A 22,865-nucleotide genomic window follows, 5' to 3' on the forward strand; every position below is an offset into this window, starting at 1 on the left:
ACAAATAAGAGAAGCAATCGAACATAATGTGAAAATCTGGGCACTAACGCCACTATGCCTAATGGAGAGAGTACAAGTAGCGAAAACATACATGTACGCCCATATTAATTATATCTTAAAATCTATAGATATTAGTAACAAAGCATTAAGCACAATAGATAATAATATAATAGACTACATTTGGGATTTTAAACTTCATTATATTAATAAAGAAACACTATATAAAGCTAAAGAAAGGGGAGGGGTAGGACTCCCCAGCCCTATACTACTTAAAACCTGCAATATTTTAAATAGATTTAAGAGGCTAAGACTAGAACCAAAGAGTCCATGGGAAGGTATTTACATATACCGTTATGGATTCTCCATAAGAAATAGGGACGATATTTACAAAAATAATAAGTTAATAAAACAATTAGAAATTCCAAGAAAATTCAAAAACATTAAAGATTTACTAATAAAATATAGAGATAAAAAAGAACTATGGAATAAAGAGGAAACTTTAACATATAACTGGATAAGGGAGGACGTAACAAAAAATATTAAAAGCACGGCAGAAAAAGAAAATTTATACGTTAACTGGGACAGAGCATGGGGGCACTGGATGAAACTAGGCTCCCTTAAAATTCAAAGCCTCTGCTTTAAATACATGCACAATGCATGGTTGACAGGAGAGGCTGCAGTGAGACGGCGCATGGTCAGAGTACCGCCAAAATGTCCACTGTGTAAAAGAGGCCCGTTTTCTAAATTCCATGTGATAATACAATGTGAAAAAGCAAAAATATATAGGGACAAGGTAATAGCTGAAATAAACAAAACAGATAAATATAAACAACAAAGCATTTTATATCTTGATGGGAATTTTACTAAAATACGCTGTATAAAATTACTGACTATATCGTTACAACAATGATGGCCTGTGGCCAAATAATAGTCATAGGAAAATAAACTAAAGTGAGAGGCATATGTAATGATAACTACCAACGGCAGTTACCCCAATGGGACATTACTCCTGCCTACTCTTGATAGATAATAGTAGAACGTATACCTCTCCATTTCTACTTAAGCAAATGTATATTGAATACTAATACCTTTCTTTTATCTTTGAGAATTATAGGACAGAGACCTACACTCACATGGAGCTAGGAAGGAAGGAACAGACATGCGACATGGAAAAGTAGACATACAACACAAAAGAAACCAATCTATACTAACACCTATACTGTCACTCAACTGTATAGGAAATAAAATCTTTGGCAACCCTTTTCGGAAACATAATAAATAAATAAAGGTAGCCAAGTTCGAGAGAGTGAAGTAAAAACAATAAAGTAAATATGGAGCTCTCTCGAACACAGCTGACCTCAGCAGAATATAGATTTGCGAAGAACGACACACACATAGCACACACTAAAACAATAGTAGTTTTTTTTTCCCCCCTAAAAATATTATTACACCGTTACTTCGCCCAAAATTCAAAATTCTTATTCTAAAAGCTTGGAAATATAAATATGTACAAAATTTAGAAGATCCATGTTATAAGGATCACAGGACAACTGGGGAAGAATTCGATATAGACGGCTGTCCCAACACGAACACAACCATAGCACGAACAAACATATAGCACATTCACACATAGCAAACACGGGACGTAGGCAACCTTTAGCCAAGGTAACAAAGATACTAGGAGAGGGACTCCGAGTCAGGTGATCGAAACCGACTCGGAAGAACAATCCTATAGAATACACTAGGAAATAAATACCCCGTAAAAAATTCATTAAAAATTTTTGATCGAAATTCTGTTTAAATTTAAAAAACAAAGCAACATATCTGGGGGACTCAGTGAAACATAAAAACACTTTTATTCTTTGGCTAGGTAGGGGGGTGGGGAATCTGTCTGGTGCCCCCCCCCCCCAAAAAAAAAAAAGAATCCCGTATCGGTTCGATTTATTGCTGAATTGGAGATGTGTATATATTTTGAAGCCAGTACTGTATGACACGTCTATTCTGTGACAGATTAAACAAATTGTACATTTCAACGACTAAGTGCGTAAAAGTGGAACTGAGAAATATTATCAGAAATGCTAATTTACATTCTGTCAGGGACAATGTTATTGCAGATGGTGTAAGTTTGTATGTGTGTGTATTTAGCAACTAATGAAACACAATGTTTTTGGTTCACAATTTCGGCGTGTTTATCAAGAGTCGGTTAGACACTTGTATCTATATTACATAATGTGATACTGTGGCTTATGGGATTCTATCCTATAGTTTTAGTATCGTGTGTGCTATGTGTCAAAACATCCACTCCTGTTAGGTTCTCCAGTCGCACAGAAGAGAGAAATCGTTTGAGGAGAGAAAGAAGACGTACTCTCTTGCCATAGTTCATTTGTTCGTTTAGAGAATATAAATAACGACGCGTGTGAAGGGAAATTGTCAACGTGTCTGTTCAACGGTAAGCAACGTATATTTTTCTGCTGTATGAATCAAAACGAGGCTGAGAATAGGAATAATTACACGCAATTACCTGCAGATATGTGTGTAACGTATCAAAGCTAAAAAAGAGTGACGCAAAGATATCGAGATAGAGACCAAATTTGCTTCTTTTCAAAGATCATAGCTGTAAAAATCCGGTGCTAGTGGTTCTCTCTAACTGACATCAAGGTTGACATGAATAAAGTATTATTTATGTAAATTATATGTCGTATACTGGAATTTTGAGTTGGTTTCATCCATTTATTTCACCTCCCCATTCCTCTTGTGCGTCATTTAATTGTTTACAACCTGCAGTTATAAAGAATATTAGAGGCGTGTCGTTGCTCGGGACTGCACAATCTGAGTAAAAATTACTTTAGGTTTTGGTGAACTTCATCCTTGAAAGAATATCTGTGCAGTGGGACGCTCACGAGAAATATGAGAGTATTTAAAAGCCCTTGCATAAAACCGATCTGATGGTGTTGTAATAAGCCGTCCAGCGTAAGTGGTGTAACATAATTTGTTTACTATATGCTTTATAGGGAATCAAAATCAACAACCTATGTATAGCAGACTCAGCTGACATATTGATTAGCACATCGCTTTAATGTCATTCAAACTCTCCAATTCATTCTTTCTCTTTCGCCTGATATCCTTCTTAAGTTTGAGTCCAATTCATTAGCATATATCAATGATCATTAATCATGCTATATTACATAACAAACTGTCAAGAATCTGGCTGCTTTTTGATTATTACGATACGGATTTAAGAAACAAAACATGCAATTTATCTGATAAGAACACTCTGTTTTCATTTAGTAAATTGAAACACAAGTAGGTCCAGCTAGCAGACGGTTTTGGTGTTTTTTTCCTCCACTTAACAATAGTAATTGTGCTAGGCCTGATTCGTTATATAGGTAATCCGCGTCATTCCAACACCTCCTGCTGAACGGATGAAAATTAAAAACTGTTGGTCATTTATTTGTACTATTTTCAAGACATTGTATTAAGGTTTCGTTTTGCTGTTTTGTTAAAAGATCCACTTTAAGTTCTGTAATCTGAATATGCCAGATCTGGTCGAAGATCATATTTTGTGAAGAGACTTTCGCTGCTGTTTTCTTGAATAGTTCATTAGCGAATATCGATCACGCAGATCTAAGTGTTGTGCATATAGAGAAACAGATTTTCTCAGTAAATACACATTTAAATGTGCATTATCAACATTCTGTAGCATTCAATCGTTCAGCTTTCTTATTTCCCTTTCTAAAGTCTGGACACCCCAACGTACTATCAAACACCAATACAAACTATCTTAAACGCCCAGTGTAGTGTTTAAGCCTCCCACATCTTATATGCAACGAAAAGGGTATGATGTAACATAAGAATGTTAAATAATTTCATACTGTCATGCCACACCAACGCTTCACTGTCGTACGCAGACGTGGAGTAAAACCCCTCTGATTTGGTACGAAGACACGACAGAAAACATGTCTTTACACAATCGATGGAATAGAGGCATTTTTATGTGATTTAACATGTACAAGACAATACAATTTGTTTCAAAATCAGCATGTTTAACGATAAGATGAAACTACTCTAACACATATAGGAATACAAATGCCAAAATACTGACACACGAACGTATTTATAACGTTGACATTTCTGATTCCTTAATGATCTAAGGCACGGTCATTTTGTCATCGAACAACGTTACTTTTCTGAGCTAAAGAAAAGAGATATCATAATGTTCACAAAGCCATCTTTCTATTTTATCATCGTTTCTAGGGTACTCACGATAAAATCAAGACACTAACAGTTCTGAGGGAAATCCTGACTGTGCTGATGAAGAAATTAAATACAATATTGACAACACACAGTGGATTCTGATTCTTGTAGTCTCACATTCTTACATCGAGTCGACACATCATTGCTTTTCATACAGTCAACGAGTGCTAGCCAACGAGTTCCTGGACGATGACTGCCGTCTTAGTTTATGACATATGTTTGAACTTTAGGTTTTCGATGGGGAAACTTCATCTTTAGTATACACAACAGGATTCAAATGAGCTGGATACGAGCTGTGAGTCAGGTCAGAGAGTATCGAAGTTCTCTGGTATCCATTCCGTTTCATTTACGCAGGTAATGAAAATTCGCCAGTTTACGCATGTCCTTTTCCTTAAAAAGTTCGCTGAAGAAATCGATGAACAACGGGTCTGAACTACAGTAGTATGTTGCTAGATATTGAACATACGTTTGGGCCCTAGAACGAGCATTGCATGTATGCAAGTCTTTATACTATTTATTTTAAAAATCTTCTATTCTGGGATGAGAGTCCATGCCTTTTCTAGACACTATAACAACGGTTCTTCTGGACTTATCTTCATACATGTTGTTTCTCACTAGGATGACAAAGTGTTCTGATAATACCTGTAATTATTTCAGTTGAGTCTCGAGCAAAACATGAGAATAACGTTTATTATATTACAGGGCATCTTGACATCATGACTGTATTTTGGTGTCTGGTTTCTTGTGGTCAGTGAAAGGTGGTAGTTGTCCTAGATCAAAACCATCATCATCACCTATCTACACAGGGCATTTATTACTTATAATAGTCAACGCCACGTCTCAGATTCCGTAAATTTCTTTCGTATTTATAAGTTCTGCATACAAGATGACGTTCACTGTGTAGGCCAGAGAATGCGAAAAGTGAAGTTGGTCCGATTTTATAGGATGGAGTGAAATCAAGTCACCACAAGCGTATTCTCCTGCATATTCGTCATATAAAATATTGTGGATACTGCTGGTACCCCTCTATTATGTGGCTTCAGACAATGTCAAGTAAATCTCAACACATTTTCTGGGCAAAATTAGGTTCGAAGGGTCTGGTAAACAACGTCTGATCATCTTCTGTGGCTTCTTCTGGACACGTTGAATTGTAGGAAGTCGAAAGGTTTTTGATCAATGGCTCCGTTAAAGGCCACATTTCTGACTATGCCAGTGAACGCATGATCATTAGCTGTCGCTGGAAAACATGATCTTCGAGCTTGGATTGGAGTCCAAAGGCAAGGGCTATGGTTTTTACATCCACTCGTTTTAGAGGATACTTTATTTTCGTTCTGCCCAGGCTGTGACCAATGTCGCATAACTCTTTAGGTAAAACGTCCACACGATGGACTTAATGTCTTTCTTTCGACGGTTGTTTAATAATTATTAATATAAACCATCAGTTACAATAGATCAGTACCTTGATTAAATGTCAGGCATACGTTCAAAAACATTTGTCTTGCAACCACACACCCCATGCAAACGACTAATGTGTTCTTGTTTTGATTTTCTTTCCACGGTCGAAAATTCCAACATTGTGAGGATTGTCAGCTACTTTTGGTCAACCCCTAAGGTCTTTAACTGTTCGAATCATGACATTTTGTTCTGCTTTAATCAAGATTTCATTAAGACTTTGCTGGTCAAATAGGACGGTTGGGAGAAATTCGTTTCCTAGCGTCAAAGTTACCTTTTTTAAAGCATGCACTGCTCGAGTGACCATAGGTTTAAACTCTCATCTTAACAAATATAAACCGACTCTTTAGTACACATAATACATCTCTTTCGTTAGAAAATGGTTTCGGAACTTTTCCTTTCGAGAAGTATTTTGTCCAAGAGCTTTTATACTAAATTAAAAATTTACTGACAGGACGTTTATGAGGATCTACACATTGTCGGTGATCGTGATACATGTTTTTTCCTTCATGGTAGGCAGCCATGGCAGAACCCACTTTCAAAGGCATGTCTCTCAGCGACGGCGCAGCTGTATTTCCTACGACGTTATATTTGACGACATCAGAATACACAAACATCAAATTCAGTCCTTCGTCCAGTTCGATAGGGAAGCAAAAACATCTGTATAATCGATATATGTTGTTATACATTGTTCGTGTTTCAACCTAGAATAACAGACAGAATGGGAGAAAATCTTATTTGCTGTCGGAAAATACATTTTTGCACGGTAAGCTATTTTATGGTACTTGATAAATACACTTCGGAGAGTTTTTGCCAGTGCTTTGCCAAAATTGAAACATTTCGACAAGATGCTTAGCATTAGAATAAAATCCAACAGAAATTCCCATGGAATATATATTCAGTTGGGGATTTTCTGGTGATATTTTTTGGATTCGTAAAAGAGAGGATTTTCGAAAACAATTATTTAAAACCCTGACTATGTTACGTCGAGTACACGAATCTAATTAATATTTCTTTAACTATATCCATGTGTCCTTACTACTTATAAACACCCACCTCATGAAAGTGATACTGAGGAAATAATTGACGATATATATCCAAAGTAATTACCGACCTTTCAGGGTCGTTATAAGTGAAACAACTTTTAAATTAAGGAGGTAAATCGTCCATTAATTAGTAATATTTTTATCATATTTTCATTTATAAAATATTTTATTTAAAATTCAACATGAATTATTCTAATAAGGTAAACAATAGTAATTAAAAACCAGTTAAATCATCGATCTATGAAGGCAAGTACAACACAAATCTTGTCCTTTTGTATTTCTTCAAAATATTGTAAGAGGAGAAATAGTTCAGGTCGGAGAGTCAGAAGGTGTCAAAACCTCTTCAATGTATTTTATTTGTTCGTGTATTTCGTGTGAATGTCGGATGTTAGAGTATAAAGTTCTATTATCGTCTTAAATTGATTTTCTTCATAATGACTTTATCCTTGTGTGTTCTATGCATCTTTCTACCTTCCTAACAATTTATGTACGTATATGCACGTATACGTGCTGCCTGTTATACATTTATCCATCTGCTTTTCTGTTTGCATGTGTATATTTCTTGATATTTGTTTGAATCTGACCACATGACCACACACTTATATGGATGCCTTTATCTGCCGATCATTGATGTCGCTGCACTCGTGATTGTATGAATTCTTTATTTCATCATTACATTGACAAAGGAACAAAAAAATCTTGGAAGTTCTTAAAATATGAATGCTAGTGAAAAGCAAGGCGTTTATGAGCATGAAATCTTATCATAAGTAGTCTATGAATTTAGTTTTACGGTAATTTTACGGTATGGTCAACATTCTTTTACAACCAGGAGTGTACATACTAAAAAAGGCCATTGATTTTCGTTGATAGTACATACATTGCATATGCATAACCAATTCTCACTGACTTTATTGACATAATGATCTATTACCATAAAAAAATAGCATTTCTGATAAATGTTTTGTATGCTACACTCCTCCTACCTTATGATCAATAAAACAAATTATACACCTCTAGCAAATCTACCTGACGATATGATATTTGATTCGTTGGGAGTGTGAAGAGAAGGGATCATGACCGATTTAAGTTGTCTTTATTGCAGCATTAAAATAGTTAATAAAATACATATCGATTTGGGGATTTGAACATATGCATTTGTGAACCACCATCCGCATGTACCTTTCCACTTCTTTCGATTTTTAGAGGACAATAGAGCGCCATTTTTATCAACTTATTTTCTTTCATACAGATATTTAGAAGCTGTGTTTTTATAGTTTGAACTAAAACGGTGCATCCTTGTTGGACTGTCTTTCTTAATTTCGCACACGAACGGTTTACCAGTCCTAACCGAATGGTTTGTCCGCCTGTTATTAACAGTTTTTCAGGAAATATCGGACTGTTTGTCTCACACAAAGCGAGAAAAAGTAAAATAAACTTCGAAAATGGTGCATCCACGGCACTAATGGTGTAAAGAAAAAGGTTTATTAGACAATAATTTTTTTTTATCGATGAAAACATGTTTCCTATTTACTTTATGCATAACTTAGGGGATCGAGATTTAGAATGAGTGCGTCAAAGATCCTTGGCTTGTTAAGATGATGAAACGCTGCATATAACTAGAAGTGACATATATGTCCTTTTTCCGGCTCCATTCAATTGTACCATTCTTGCATTTGCATGTAGCTATGTTTCCTTAGTATAAGACACTGTTGCTTATATGGTTACGAAGTCTCATGTGTGCATTCGTCTGCGTTAGTCACTTATGTTACTACATATAAAATAAATAGTGGTTGCAATGATGATCATTTCATGCTAAATTGTTTATTCTACGTTTCTGGAATATGTACTGTACCAGCGAAGCAGGCGAGATATAATATTAAATACAATATTTTATTGTTTTATTCTTAGAACATACGTTCAAATTTGTATCAGATTAAATGGGCGAAAGAAAAGAATTGCTTTTTTATTTTGATTTAATTAGAGTACTCTGTTTTTGTTCTATATTTTACTGCTACCTCTGTTAATGCGCTGCTAAAGTTCCAATTTTATTTTTATTTTCGATTTTATTTTCAAACCCTTTCGACTAAAGCACTGTTATAAAATTTAGAATTCCAATGAATACCGTGCATATTCTTTCAGTACAACCTTCTTTGAACTCACATGTATTGATACTTCAACTGCCACGCCTCATGCCGGTCTTTCAGTATAACCTTCTTTGAACTCAAATTTATTGATACTTCAACTACCAGGCCTCATGCCGATCTTAATAAAATAACATTAAGAGTAGACCAATTGCTCCTCTGACAGAGATTATTAAATCAGCGCAAAAGGAAAAACACAAGAACCATTTATGGCATGACGCTGATATTGCCTAAAATGTAGTGTCAATAGAACGTACTATGGCCTGTTGGCTATAGCACAATGTCAATAGAAAGTACTATGACGTGTTGGTTGGAAAATAGTGTCAATAGAAAGTGCTATGACGAGTTGGCTAGAAAATAGTGCCAATAGAAAGTACTATGACGTGTTGGTAGCTTAGATTATACTGTTTTCAACGTGTCCAACTTGGTGGTCATATTTTTATTTTAGTAGAAATTTATGCTTTCTTGTTATAACTATGATATTGCAATAAAATCTTTAAAGTTTGATACTGATAAAACTTTAAATTCATTATAAGAATCGAAAGTATATGTGGAGTCTTGCTGCGTTTCTTGTCAAGGAATCGTGCGGTTTAGATACATTAATGATGTTACATGTATTTGAATTTGCTATGCCAATACATGTTATACTTCGTGAAAGAAAGGTATAAAATACAGTTTCCAATAAAGATCCTAAGAATCGATTCCGGACATTAATTGCTCTTGAATAAAGCGCACCAAGAGGAAAAATCACTCTGACATCGACGCAAAGAAAACAATAAAAACAACTAGATTGTCTAAAGATTGTCGTGAAAATAAAAACCTTTCTGGTGATGACGCGAATATGTCTGTGTGGTAAAGTTAGTAAAATGACCTCTGATACCGCCAAAGTAGTGAAAAGCAAGTGCAAATATATCAGCGTATAAAAAAAGTTATAAAATTGGCACTACATTTTTAGAACCGAAACCCTTCTGTCGCAAGCCTAGACACTTGAACATGAAAACTCTAAGTAAGTACACGTAATTGTAAATCAAGCCAAAGGGTATCGGGTGCACGGTCAACGAATACATGAAAACACATGATCCTGAGCTGACTGAAAGTTTTCATGCAATGTAAATGGCCAAACCCTACACGTTGATCTAAAGCTTCCTTGTCCGTATCCAGTCACATGGTACATTTTGTAAATATTTACAGAACAAACAGAACTGCAATCGGAAATAAGATAAGAAATACAGTACAAATAAACGAAGCAGTGTAGGCAAATTCATTCGTTCTGTGCAGCTGCAATGAAAGCAATGAAAGTTTCATATGCATGTATTATCTTATTTTATTATCTTTGTATTTTTCACTTCAGAGTTGCTAAAACAAGTCAATACTTAGTAAAATGTAATAGAGAGAAAAATAAATGTTTAAATGACATATCAAGTAAAGGTTTCATTGCAAAGGAGGTAAGTGTTTACGGCTAATTTATAAAATTTATGGTTGTTTCATTCTCATTTTTGGTACTACATTACTATCAACTCTTCATTAAATTTACCGATGTTTATCATCATTTTCACAATTGTTTCTCTATAATTCTAAAACCATTCATGAAGATTATTTGCATCCTTCTTGTAGAAAATGGTGATAGTTAAAAAGGTTTCACACATGCCATATAATCATGGTCAATTAAAGTATATTTGTAAATTTGTTTGAAATGAACACGTCGTCTAAGCTATTCGGTCGAATTTATATATAATGTGGTATTCAACTTGACAATGAATAAAATATTTACTCAGTGCACATAATTCTTGCAAAAAAGTATAAAATAATAAACTATACGCATGCAGTATAGTAAAGAAAAAAGAGAAAATGTTGCAAAACGTCTGAGTTACCTTGTTATATTGAAAGCACAGCTCTTTGTATGGCATCTGGTTTCGTTTGTTTGCATAGAATAAGTGCAAATCAAATATTTGTGGATCGTTTTATACTAATATCCAGCAGCTGGGTTTATCGTTAAATATAGAAATGGACCCATCAGTCTACAATACCTTACACACGTTTGTCATGTGGCATTAAACACCAATGTATAAATTCCATTATGTTGCAAATGCCTTCTGTCATTTAAAGAATACCGGGTACCAGACTTTCGTCCATGCACCTTAGAAACGATGCAGACGCTTGGGTCATTTGTCAAGAAAACTTGGAGCAAGCATTTCTAGATGCATCTAAAATTGCTGTCTCCTAGGCAAAATAAATGTACACCAATTTTAGATTAAGGATTATATTCAAGACTTAATTGTGCATCGTGAACTCCAATTCATTACAAGAGAAAATTAATTTAAAGAAGAAATTGAAGAACAAATAGTGATGTGCAACTATCTGTATAATTTACGAACTCTGTTGAAACGTGGAGTTCATTAGTCCCTTTATTACAATAGGTACGCCTCTAAAAACGTTTGTGCAGGGTCATTTTATTACAAAATATTTCTCTGCATTTATTTTGTCGAGTATCGTATATCAGATTTTATTAAATGAATAATTCCTTTAGTCACGTTTGTTATCTATTATATTACAGACCAATGTGCCTGACTTTTACAGTGCAGAGGACCCAAATTTACCATTGAATGTAACAGACGATACTCTGGTTGGTAGTTATTATTATACCGTTTCTTAGCATTCTTATTATTTCAAATACCTTTTTTTAAATAAAGATTAACATTTAGATAGTTGTTGTTATTAGGGTTTAACTCAATTTTTCAGCACACGATAGACTATACATGGCGGCTAGCATTAATGGTAGACGATGAATCCGGGAAATCCCCGGAAAGAACCACTGACCCTCGAAAAGCTACTGGCAAGCATTCTCACGTACCCACATTGGCCGAATCCGAGACTCGAACCCACGCAGTCAGAGGTGAGATGGCAGTGATCCGTAACGGAGAGCGCTTTAGACCACCCGCCCCCCCCCCCGTTTAGATAGCTATGCATCAGAAATTTGCATCATGAACAAGATATATTATCTATTCTGGCCCCTGATACGGTGCACTTTCATGTTTTTCAACTATATGCGCAAATTCATAGAATTGAAAGTTGAGAGGATTCATTAATTGATTGCCTTTGTTCTTGCATATAATTTGCATTTGATGGTCTTATATCTGTATACATATACGTATACGTGGATCTCTGAAATGTTTAAGATATGAATCAGTGGGCAAGCCTATAGGTACAAAAATCTTTGTCAGCAAACATTGATCTGTTCTGGGGTTAGAGAATCATCATAAACAAGCTATACTTTTATCATATAGACACTCTGTTTACACTCTGTATACTGTAGTGTATTTATACATATATTAGGACTTTTTCTTTCGGATTTAAATGCAAATTTCTTTCAGTTAATTTTGATTAATATATTTTTTCTTGTCCCTAAATTTGTTTTATTGCATCATGGATCAATTTTATTGATACAAATACCTACATTAACTATTATGTTAACTGAAATTTCACTTTATTATTTATATTTTGCATGGATAAGTACTTATTATTATTTGTACCTGTTATAGTCATGTAACGTCAAAAGTATGTGCACATACCATTGTCACGACGAAATTGTTGAACTTGTATGTTGAGGACGGTAAGCATATCTGAGGGATGTTTTCATCCTTATTTTTAATTTTGAAAAGTTCTCTTGTCCTTTAATCTAGTTTAAATTCATATAGTATGTGGTTAAATAATTGTCTGAGGCAATACACACGTGATCTGATCTATCGTCAAAAAAGGGATAGTTGGAGTGCAAGACGTAAGCTCCGCTTCATTGTTGTGTTAGAACAAAATAAATAAAGGTGCACCATAGTGAAATAAATGTTACGTTGAAATAATATATGAAATATGTATATTTTGAATTTACCATTAATCACTGAGAAGGGAAGGGCGGGTATGGGCAAATGAGTTTAAACGTGTGATACGAGAGATTTATTATTAGGTTATCGCGATGTCAACGCTAAAAAACACTGTTAGTTCATATATTTTCTCTGGACTCAACCCACAATCATTTATCTTGGGAAGGTTTTCTTATTGGAGGGAAATTGTAACATTCTGCAGTCTTATTGCTCCAAACGGAAATACGCAAAGTTGAAATTAGAAATAAATCTCATAAATACGTTTGAGTTATCAAAGTTGAAAGTTCCTATATGTTTTCTGATAGACCATGTCTTTTGAGGGACCATGTCAGTGTATGCTAACCTGTATTATGTAACAATGCAATCGTCAACGACTGGTGACACTATTATTATTAAGATATATAATTATGGAGATAATTAGTAAGGTAGACTCCGAAAGTGGTTTGTTGGTTGCATATTTTAATGGCACTTTAAACATATCATTAGCAATTCCTGAAGAGGAAATGTTAGTGCATTTTCAAAGGACAAATCGGCGAAGCTGCCAAGGGGTAGCCTGTGTGGGAAACGAACTCACAAGTCTTGGAACACGAGTTCGATACTCTATCAACTGAGCTACCTTGGTCCTCCTAACATCCTGCTAACTTATTTGATAGAATCAAGAGTGTCCTTGGTTGTTGAAAAGAAGAGGTCATCGATGAGAAAGATTCGTGTCTCTTCCAGATTTAGGTTATCCCGTAGGCCCAATTCCGTATGGGTACATTCTTATCTGTTTACACTACAAATTAATGTTTCAAATACATTTTAGTGAACTCAAGATGTATTAAGACCGACATAATTCGTGCAGCCAACAATTTGTAGGGCCTTAATGAAACCTTTTGCAATAAAAATAATACATTTTAAAATATAATAATTGCCTGATATTTTGCTTAATGAATGGAGGGAACTATCTACATTTAAAACAATTGACATATAAATTGATGCGAATGGAAAATTTAAATTGTAAAATCCATCATACAATCATAAATAAATTCAAAGATTGTGAGGACAAAACGATTCTGACCAGTCAGTTTATTCTAAACTCAGAACCAGAATTAAGGAACGATCAATATTGCGATGTGTCATTGATTGAAATGTGCACCGATTGCACCAATGCTAACCGATCAAATTCAGTCATGACAGGTTGCACTTCAATTTTGTTTAAACCGCCTGACATGTTTATCACAGATCGTACCCTTGGCAAGACTTAAAAACTAATTTCTACCTAAAATAGCAGAACAGGATAATCACACTTGTGTGGACTTATCTGTGGGTAAGATAAGTGCTATCATAAAGGTTACTGTAAAGTAAACAAGGAATACCTAGCAAGTTTGATTTGCAAAGGCACAAAGACTTACTTTAGGCTACACAACTGCGGTAACTATGATACATTTTTAACGAAATGGTTTCATTGAATGATATTTGTTAATAATGATTCTGATATTGTACATATATAATTTATAATCATTGAAGAGCTTAAATGTCTCTCGAACTGCGAAAGACGATGAAGTGAAGTGTATATTGCACGTGCTAGCATAATTAGAAATTATTTATGGGTGAAAAACAAGACGACTACTAAATACTAAATGCTTAACGTTTTTGCTACAGGAAAATGGAACTCTGGTGGAAGAAACAGAAGGGTATGGGTACGGAGGAAAGGTCAAGTTCGCAAACGTCGAGTCCAAGAGCAAAAGAAAGCTAAAGGTCATCGAAGGGGTTCGTATTAAAGTAAAAACATAACTATTTGGATGAGAATATGTTCTATTTAATACATATGTTGACACACGAAGATACCCTATTTACGTAATCGCTTAAATCTTGCTCCTGACTGAAAAAAATACGATGCTATTTTGTTTTGCAGTTTCCATTCCTTATGTCACGTGAATATAGCTATTACGTTTAAATTTACACAAAGTTCTGTTTTTATAGTTTTAATCAAAATGGAATCCCGAATGCTTAGCAAGTTACGAATATGAAAGGAGGAAATACAATTAAGGATATTTATAAATTTGGTCTTAATCATTCTCACAATTTCTTGTCAACATGATCACACGAGATAAAGTGGTCTCCATTGAAGACCCACACATTTTATTGTAACGGAAAGCAGATGCTCACCATTTCTTTGAAAGCTCACGTTTGAATGGAGGTTTATGCCTACACAACATGTTTCACTAACCAGAGAACATGTTTGACTGAGAACTGATAGGAGTAAAGGCTTTCACATTATCACTTTTAGTATCTATTGCCTTTATGCTTTTCAGTTATCTGCAGGGTTCTCACATATTTCTGAAGGAAGCTTGCTGTAGACTTTTATCAACCTTAAATCAACAAATAAATCGCCGGTAAATGGTGACAATGTTATATTTATTATTTTGTATTTTTAATCACTTCCCCCTTGTAAACATCCAGTACTTGGATGTCATTACGAAATGAATAATGTTGTGGTGATGGCCTATATTCCTACAAGATATCCGTTTGAATCATTCACCCCAATATCGTGCTTTTGCTCGTAAGTTGTCTCCCTAATACATTATGATATTTCTTAGGATTTACCCAGTGCTTCTGATTATTCGAATAGTTCAAAAAAGTTCAAGAGATAAGTCATTCATATGACAAGTGTTATACCATTGCGATACTTCTTGCAATTGTAGTCATTAGCATCCTCTTTCATTTTTGGAATTCGTCGTCGTGGTACACTTGGTGTTCTCTCACAGTCTATCATCTGTTTAGATGAGGAAGCACGCATGGAAGCAAGGATTTTGGTATTCAGGTAAATTTCTTCTGGGTTTACTAAATGGGTACTTTATAACAATTTTCTATGCGTTACATTGTCAATATTTCCTCTTATCAAGGAAGGCAAGAAGTTTTCTCCAGCCAAATTCTGGTGAGGTTCTGCTACAGACATAGAAATGTCTTTGTTTTTGATTTCGTATTGTATCATTCTATATAGCTGTCTTTATTACGATTGAAATAATCGGCTTTGCTATACTTTGTCCTCGTATCTATTAATATGTACTTGTTTTGCTTTTATTGAACTTCACAGGTTTTATATGTGTGTGTATGTATGTATGTATGTATGTATGTATGTATGTATGTATGTATGTATGTATGCATGTATTGTTCCCAGGTGTACTTGTTCTTGATTTACTCCTTTCAACCGCCGACATTTTACGTAATGTATCAACCTTTGTCATCTACTGATATCACGAAATCTTCAGTTTAATCTTCATTGGTATTAACCTCCTCTGACGTTGTTACTACGCTGCCAAAGTCATTGATATCCTCTGAGGATACTTGCATCACCGTTCAGCAAGATGTTTGATTGTGCAAATCTTTCCCTCTTAATTAATGGAAGCGCTTGCGTGACCATTTTGTACTTCACGCATGATAAATTACTTGTTTCCAGACTTTAGGGGAGATAATCTTTCACCGTATGCACTATTGTGGCCATGACTGCCTTCGCAGTGTTCTTTATCTATGATTCCAGTTCAGTGTCTCTTTCCATCATGATATGTTGTTTTATTCTATAGTATCATAGAAACCAGTTCGTACACGTTTTAGAGACATTCGAATTTTGTTGATGTATTTCATTTGTGCTTCTGGGGATTCATACTTTCTGTCTGGAGTACACGTAATTTTCGTTTCTAAACTCTTCACGCTGTCCCACGTTTCATGTAGCATTCAATAATTGATTTATTGTTTTGCTCAAGCATACATCGGCAGACCCAACTGGCCTATTTTTTCTGTGTTTTCTGGTATCCTGCACGTATCACCCATTGAATATATATTGACCAACATTTATTGCATGATATACACTTGATTATTATTATTATTATTATTATTATTATTAAGGTTGATCTGGTTGAGGAGCAAATTTACGAAAAGCGAGTGACGAAATCTCGAGATGCCAACTGGGTGGATATGTGGGCTGTGGTATGTGTCGAAAGTGTTACCTCTTTATACTCAGAGTAGACCGAGAGAGTAGCTAAATGTTATAAGAAGTTGACAGTCAGACATGTATTTCATTCGACGTAGACTGGAATATGCTAGTGTGTATTCGACAGAGTCGTAACTATAAAATTGGTTAACTGCAGCTTACCTTTTACCACCATCTGTCATACTCTTGTATGACACTTTTCTAATTCCGCCATGGATTAATCTGAAAATCGCAAGAACGTGTTGTGTGACGGACGTCATCTTAATAATATTATTGCTATTAGCAATTCCTTTCACCATTTCATTCATACATTCGGTTTATTTTGGTTTTGTTCGGTTTTAACTTTGGAGTTTGAAATGAAGGGCTAATATTAGGTACGCTTGTAATCATTAGTAAAATGTATGTTGCATACTACATTCAAAGTCAAAGTCACGGCTCAGTCTTTTTAGGTTTCTGACCCTATTACTTCTTTCTTACAACTTTCAGCACCTAGTAAATATGTTTCGAGCTTGATATACATTCGTACCAAAACAAGAAGGTGTGTCGCTTTCTACATTGTGCAATATCTTCAAAGTCAAGGTCACGACCGCTATTTAACGTTTGGCATTACATTCTAACTTTCGTTCTATAACGTTTGATTTGTGTGAGATAAAGCGAAATCTGGTGTGCTTATATATCATCACCAGAGAGTTTATTACATGCGACAGTTGCGGTAATATATCTGAGGTTACAACTTTATATTTCTAACTTAATGAGGCACTTTCCTTTCCGCTGTCAAGTATAAACGGGTGAAACTTGATGTACTTGCATATTATCACAAGAAAGCATCTTCCATACCACACTGGGAATAATATCTTCAAGGTCAGTGACAATGGAAATTTTTGAGTTTTCCATAATACCTTCCTTTTATTTTTCTAAGGCTAAAACCATTTTTATTAAATGGACGACACTTGATATATTATATTTATCCAACACTACAGTGTATGCTGCAAACCACATGCGGAGTGGTTTATCTTTAAAATCAAGTTCAGAGGTAAATGGTGAGTTTCTGCCACATTCTCAATAGGAGATAAATCGACGAAACATGATCGATTTATATTGTCACTGGAAGATGTGTTGCCCAAGACTTTTAAGGTCCGATCTTTGAGGTAAACGTCAGAAAATAATTTTATTGCTCCTTTTCCATGACTCAAAGGCTTCAGGAAGTACAGATATGAACCTTGGTTCACTTGTCTTCTCAATTTAATGACACGTCACTTAGCACAGTCAAGGATGTATCTTAAAGGTCACGGTCAAGGATAGCATTTTGCACCCATTTTCTGCATGTCATTAGTATAATTCCATTGTTAATAGAGCTTTGAACATGGTCAATGTACGTGCTCGACTTGAAATCTATAACTCTATTACTAAAAAACCAAGGTTCATAATTATACATTTTGGGTCCCTTGGTATTATCAAATTCATCATTGTAGTATATTTCTCTCATTATCAGAACGGTCTCGTGGTGCCATCAATGAAGGTAATTGAGGCATGGAATCTGGGATACTCTGGTAGTGGGATTTATATTGCAGTTGTCGACGATGGGGTTGACATCTTTCACAGAGATCTCCGAGTCAACATGGTAAATATCCAGCAACGTTATCCCATAAAATAAAAAAAAACAGTTGAGGGTTAGGGTTAGGGTTTAGGGTTAACCCTAATACTAACCCTAGTGCTTTTAAATATCATATGTTAAATTATGTATGAATGGGTAATGTGTTGCTGAGAACCGTAGTCATTATTTACCTCTTAAAATTCCCGTACACTTATTTGCTTGAATTACGATATTGGAAATACGTTATCTGTGTCAAATGCATTGACCCATTTGGACCTCGACATTGATTTGCAAGAAGTCAAAACATTTTCTCGATTATGAAAAGACACATATTGTATGTTTTGTATTTCTTTTTAGAAAGTATAAATATTGTTATGCATATTTGATTTAATTTAAATCTGAATGAATTCTTTGTAATTTTTCAAATCTTTCAATTTTTTAATTGTATTATACGTCAAAATAATGTAGTTTTGTTTACTAGGGACTCGTACTTTTTCCAGAAAATAGTTTGACCTTGACTGTTCATTTTTGTAAACATAAGGATGACCTGGTTCCCGACCTTAATTCAAATTTAGTAACAGTCACGTCAACAAGTTCCTTTATTTATTTACTGATGGAGTAATAAGAGTGAGATCGAGGCTGTATTGGATACGTTATCCAAGGCTTGTAAATAGCTTTTACTGAGTAAAATGGTTGTATTTTTTTATCAAGGTCATACTGGGGCTACTTGATTTGTTATATATGTAAACAAGATCACGTGATCCTCTATTTCGTAATTCAGGCATTTCCAAAATTGCGCACTAGTTAGTGTTAAAAAGTAATGCTTAGAGCGAATTTAGTCGGCATGGGCTTAAAAACACTTGATGTCAGGTCTTTTCCTTTTGTTGAAGCCAGTTTTTGAGTTAAATGTTAAATTTTCTTCAGATCATGTGGATTTGAAAGGATTAATTCATTTTTCATGGAAATATACGTGTGCTCATACAAAATTCTTGAACAAAGCCATTTCTTAAAATTTTTATTTGGATTTCAAAAACCGGAGGATTATTTCTTGAGTTTTAACAAGGAACTGTAGACAACTATACTATACATGATAGAACATACGTGATAGCCTTCCATCTTGGGTTCTTTGTCGGGACTCGAACTTGAATTCATTAGAATATTTCAATATTAGGACTTCTAAATATTTTATTTATTGGATTATTTTTGGATTTGAATCTTAAAAACGTAAGTTATTATTTTCATTTTCACAGTATTTTTCCGGAGAAATACATAATTTGTTAAATCTTTCAAAGCTTTTTGTTTTCACTCTTTCTTGTGTTGCTGTTTATTTGAGCCTAAACATGTAACATAAGAATATAAATAGTAACCATGGGAAATAATTTCTGTTCATTTTCTCGTCTGGTAATGACTAATAGCATGATATTCATGACATAGCTTAGAAGAGTGTCGGAGCAATGGTCTTGCGTTTAGACCACGATTATATGCCTGTTCATACAACATAAGAAAGTCACAGTTTGAAATGTCATTGTGTTTACATATGAAATTGCCTAATTGCCTAATAAATTTGGGAATTGTGTTTTCTTCAGTGAATTTGATACAGTTAAGCGAACCTAGAAGGTTAATACAACGGCTAAATTTGATGACAAATTTACGGATTGAATTTGTTTTTATGGATAATTTCCTCTTCGATTTTCTGAAAGACAAACTTGACAAAAAAAGACAACATTAAAAGTCATATGAGCCTCTGAGGCAAACAATGGACTTGAATATTTTATCCTAATGTAAAATTAGTTAAATTTATATGATCATTCAACGTGTCTTCTTGTTAGCGGGTTAAATTAAAGACGAGATTACATGACAACATTATGTAATATATATATCAGCATTCATTCTAATAGCGTTGTTTCCCCTCTACATGTTTACCTCATGAATGTTAACTTTATTGGGTACATAATGTTTATTGGAATGGTCTTTCATCGGAACGCTTTGAGAAAGTATTACGTTTTCATAGTTAGAACACAAATCATAATAGAAAATATGAAGACATGATTGTCCTGTTGTGCAGTTTTGACTATATATTCATGCATCCATATATATATATATATATATATATATATATATATATATATATATATATATATATATATATATATATATATGCATTCAAGAATCCGGAAACAATTTATTTTGTTTGATCTATTCAGGGTTCATCTTATCATTACGACTATGTCTCGAATGATCGGGATCCATCACCAATAAGAAGGGAAACGTGAGTATTAAAGTTCACTTATTTAGAAGCAAACATTGTTTCCAATTAAGTACTCTCTTTTTCGTCCCCCCCCCTTTTCCCCCGTCACTCACACTCTCTTTCACCGACTGCACAAAAGACGAGAATTTATTTCATATGTTTTTGATCATATATATATATATATATATATATATATATATATATATATATATATATATATATATATGCAAACGCCGTGGAAGTCGACCATGATGAGCTTTTAAGGGCTTCGGGTAAGTAAGATCTTCCACATATTAAAGGAGGGGAAGGTTACAAGTAGAGAACTGATAAGTATAGTAAAATTATAATCCTAGTTAGATGACCGGTTCGCAGCAGTTTATTTTACGGCATTCATAACGAGGTCAATCATACTTTTTGAGCCTGAAATGTTTTGAAAGAATCAGCATCTAACAATAAAGAAATTGACGTATGAAATATTCATCTCTATTAAACCTGTTTTTGACGTTAAGCGATTAATTAACCACCTACGTTAGAATGGTTTGAAAAGATCATTTCTCACAGACACGTACAGTTAAGAAACTAAGGAATCAGCTTGATATTATTACTTCAATCAAATTTGACAAATAAGTTGTTGTTTTGGCTTTAGCAAATTTGATCACATTTAAAATATTGATGGAAAATATAGCTTAGATACGTAATGAGAGAAACAGATAAAGTCTTGTACACACGTTTCATCCAGCTCAAAATTACATTGATTCCTATATAAAATCCTATAAGAGGGTTATATTACATTGCTGTTCATAGTGATACAGCTAATTAAATGAAATTGTGCTTCCTCAGACACACACAGACACATGTTTGTCATATTTATATTTTGCTTGTATTTAGCATGTTGAGGATGTGCTTTTGTGTTAATTCATTCCGTTCCTTAAGGCTTAGTTGTACGAACATACAGTTCTTGCATGATAGGAGGCTGATTTAATATCAGGTATTTCGGTGCAGATGAGTGAGCATTCGATTTTAAAACTGTATGCAACAGTCTGTTCGTTACAGTCTGGACTAATATGAGCCTGTATCAGGAAATAGGTGAGATTTATTTTCTATATGTGGTACGCAACTACAGACATTTCACAAAATACACTTTCAGATGGCTGGAAGGTTCGATGAAGTTATATGTCTCCAAATGATATGTGGTAGTTTTGGGACCATATTGTGGTATGTTTCCTCCAAGGTGATTTGCCTGTTGGATATTTTAGTCTTGTACCTTTATAGAAAGTTTCTGCCGAGAACTCTGGTTTTAGTGAAGACTCTGCGAATATGTTACATCCAATATCCTTATCTTGTAAAGTATTCCTTCAGTTCCTTGTCGCCGTTTTGGAAATAATTCGGGTCGGACAAGATGCGCTTGATACGAACGCAAATGCAGTATGGAAGGTTCATTATGTCATCTTTAGTGATGCATAGTTGGCCAATAGAAGCAATTAGTGTTAGTCATGTGGTTTGTAGTAAGTCCGCTTCTGTTCTCCGATCATGAATGGTGAATTGGTTTCAAAGAAAATACTTATACTAATTTGATGATTCTGGTGTGAATTTAACAATTAAGTGGAGATTTTTTTACATATGGACTCAATCCACTTTCATTCAATTCATGAACTATTATATAAGTCCAGAGCATTATTAAAAAACTGTTTAACTAAATATGTTTCATTTTATATTATATTGCTGTTTGGAAATACAAAACGCGAACGCAATCTTTACGCATGGATGTTTATTTTCATTATGTTCCAATTAACGGCTGCATTTTTAAATCGATAAAAGGAAGTTCTGAAATGTAATTTTAATTAAGGACAGTGACTTTTGACGAATTTAGATCCTACATATAATATTTCAAATTGTGCATTTTGTCAAACTAATGATTATTTTCTTAGTAAAATAACGGTTTTTATTTCTTTAATTCCTTTGTTGCTTGGGCTGGGATGCTGTAAAGTCATCAATGAGGTTTCGTATCCGACAGACTTTATAACATTAGATCTTTAAGCAAAACAGTATAGTGATCTTGAGTTTACCTATAAAGATTGATCAATTATTGTTTTTAAATCGAATTTGTGTATTTCGGCATTCACAAATTAAAAAATAGGTGATATAACTTCACTCAATGACAATTTTTGCAATGCATGTGGAAGACTACTATTAAAAAAATTATTACTTGATACCTACACATTGTTGTTAGAAGTTATGAATTTGTAGGTGACAATTCCTCTCATTGCTTGCATAATGTACAG

General features: G+C 34.3%; 2 protein-coding genes across 3 annotated transcripts in view; one reads left to right on the forward strand and one right to left on the reverse strand.

Annotated features, from left to right (window-relative positions):
- The window catches only part of LOC149779926 (rhomboid-related protein 2-like), a 164,131-nt gene that overhangs the window by 66,626 nt on the left and 74,640 nt on the right, over positions 1–22,865 (reverse strand). The window lies entirely within an intron of this gene.
- Positions 10,184–22,865, forward strand: part of LOC149779927 (neuroendocrine convertase 2-like) — a 150,874-nt gene continuing 138,192 nt past the window's right edge. Inside the window, exons 1-5 of the mRNA XM_089936624.1 lie at positions 10,184–10,338; positions 11,448–11,516; positions 14,413–14,520; positions 16,657–16,737; positions 18,234–18,362. Coding sequence (XP_089792750.1) covers positions 10,186–10,338; positions 11,448–11,516; positions 14,413–14,520; positions 16,657–16,737; positions 18,234–18,362 — 540 coding nt within the window. The 5' untranslated portion in view covers positions 10,184–10,185. The remainder of the gene's footprint in view (positions 10,339–11,447; positions 11,517–14,412; positions 14,521–16,656; positions 16,738–18,233; positions 18,363–22,865) is intronic.

This window comes from Sinohyriopsis cumingii, chromosome 16 (assembly GCF_028554795.1).
Source record: "Sinohyriopsis cumingii isolate HCF-2022 chromosome 16, ASM2855479v2, whole genome shotgun sequence".
Taxonomy (NCBI): Eukaryota; Metazoa; Mollusca; class Bivalvia; order Unionida; family Unionidae; genus Sinohyriopsis; species Sinohyriopsis cumingii.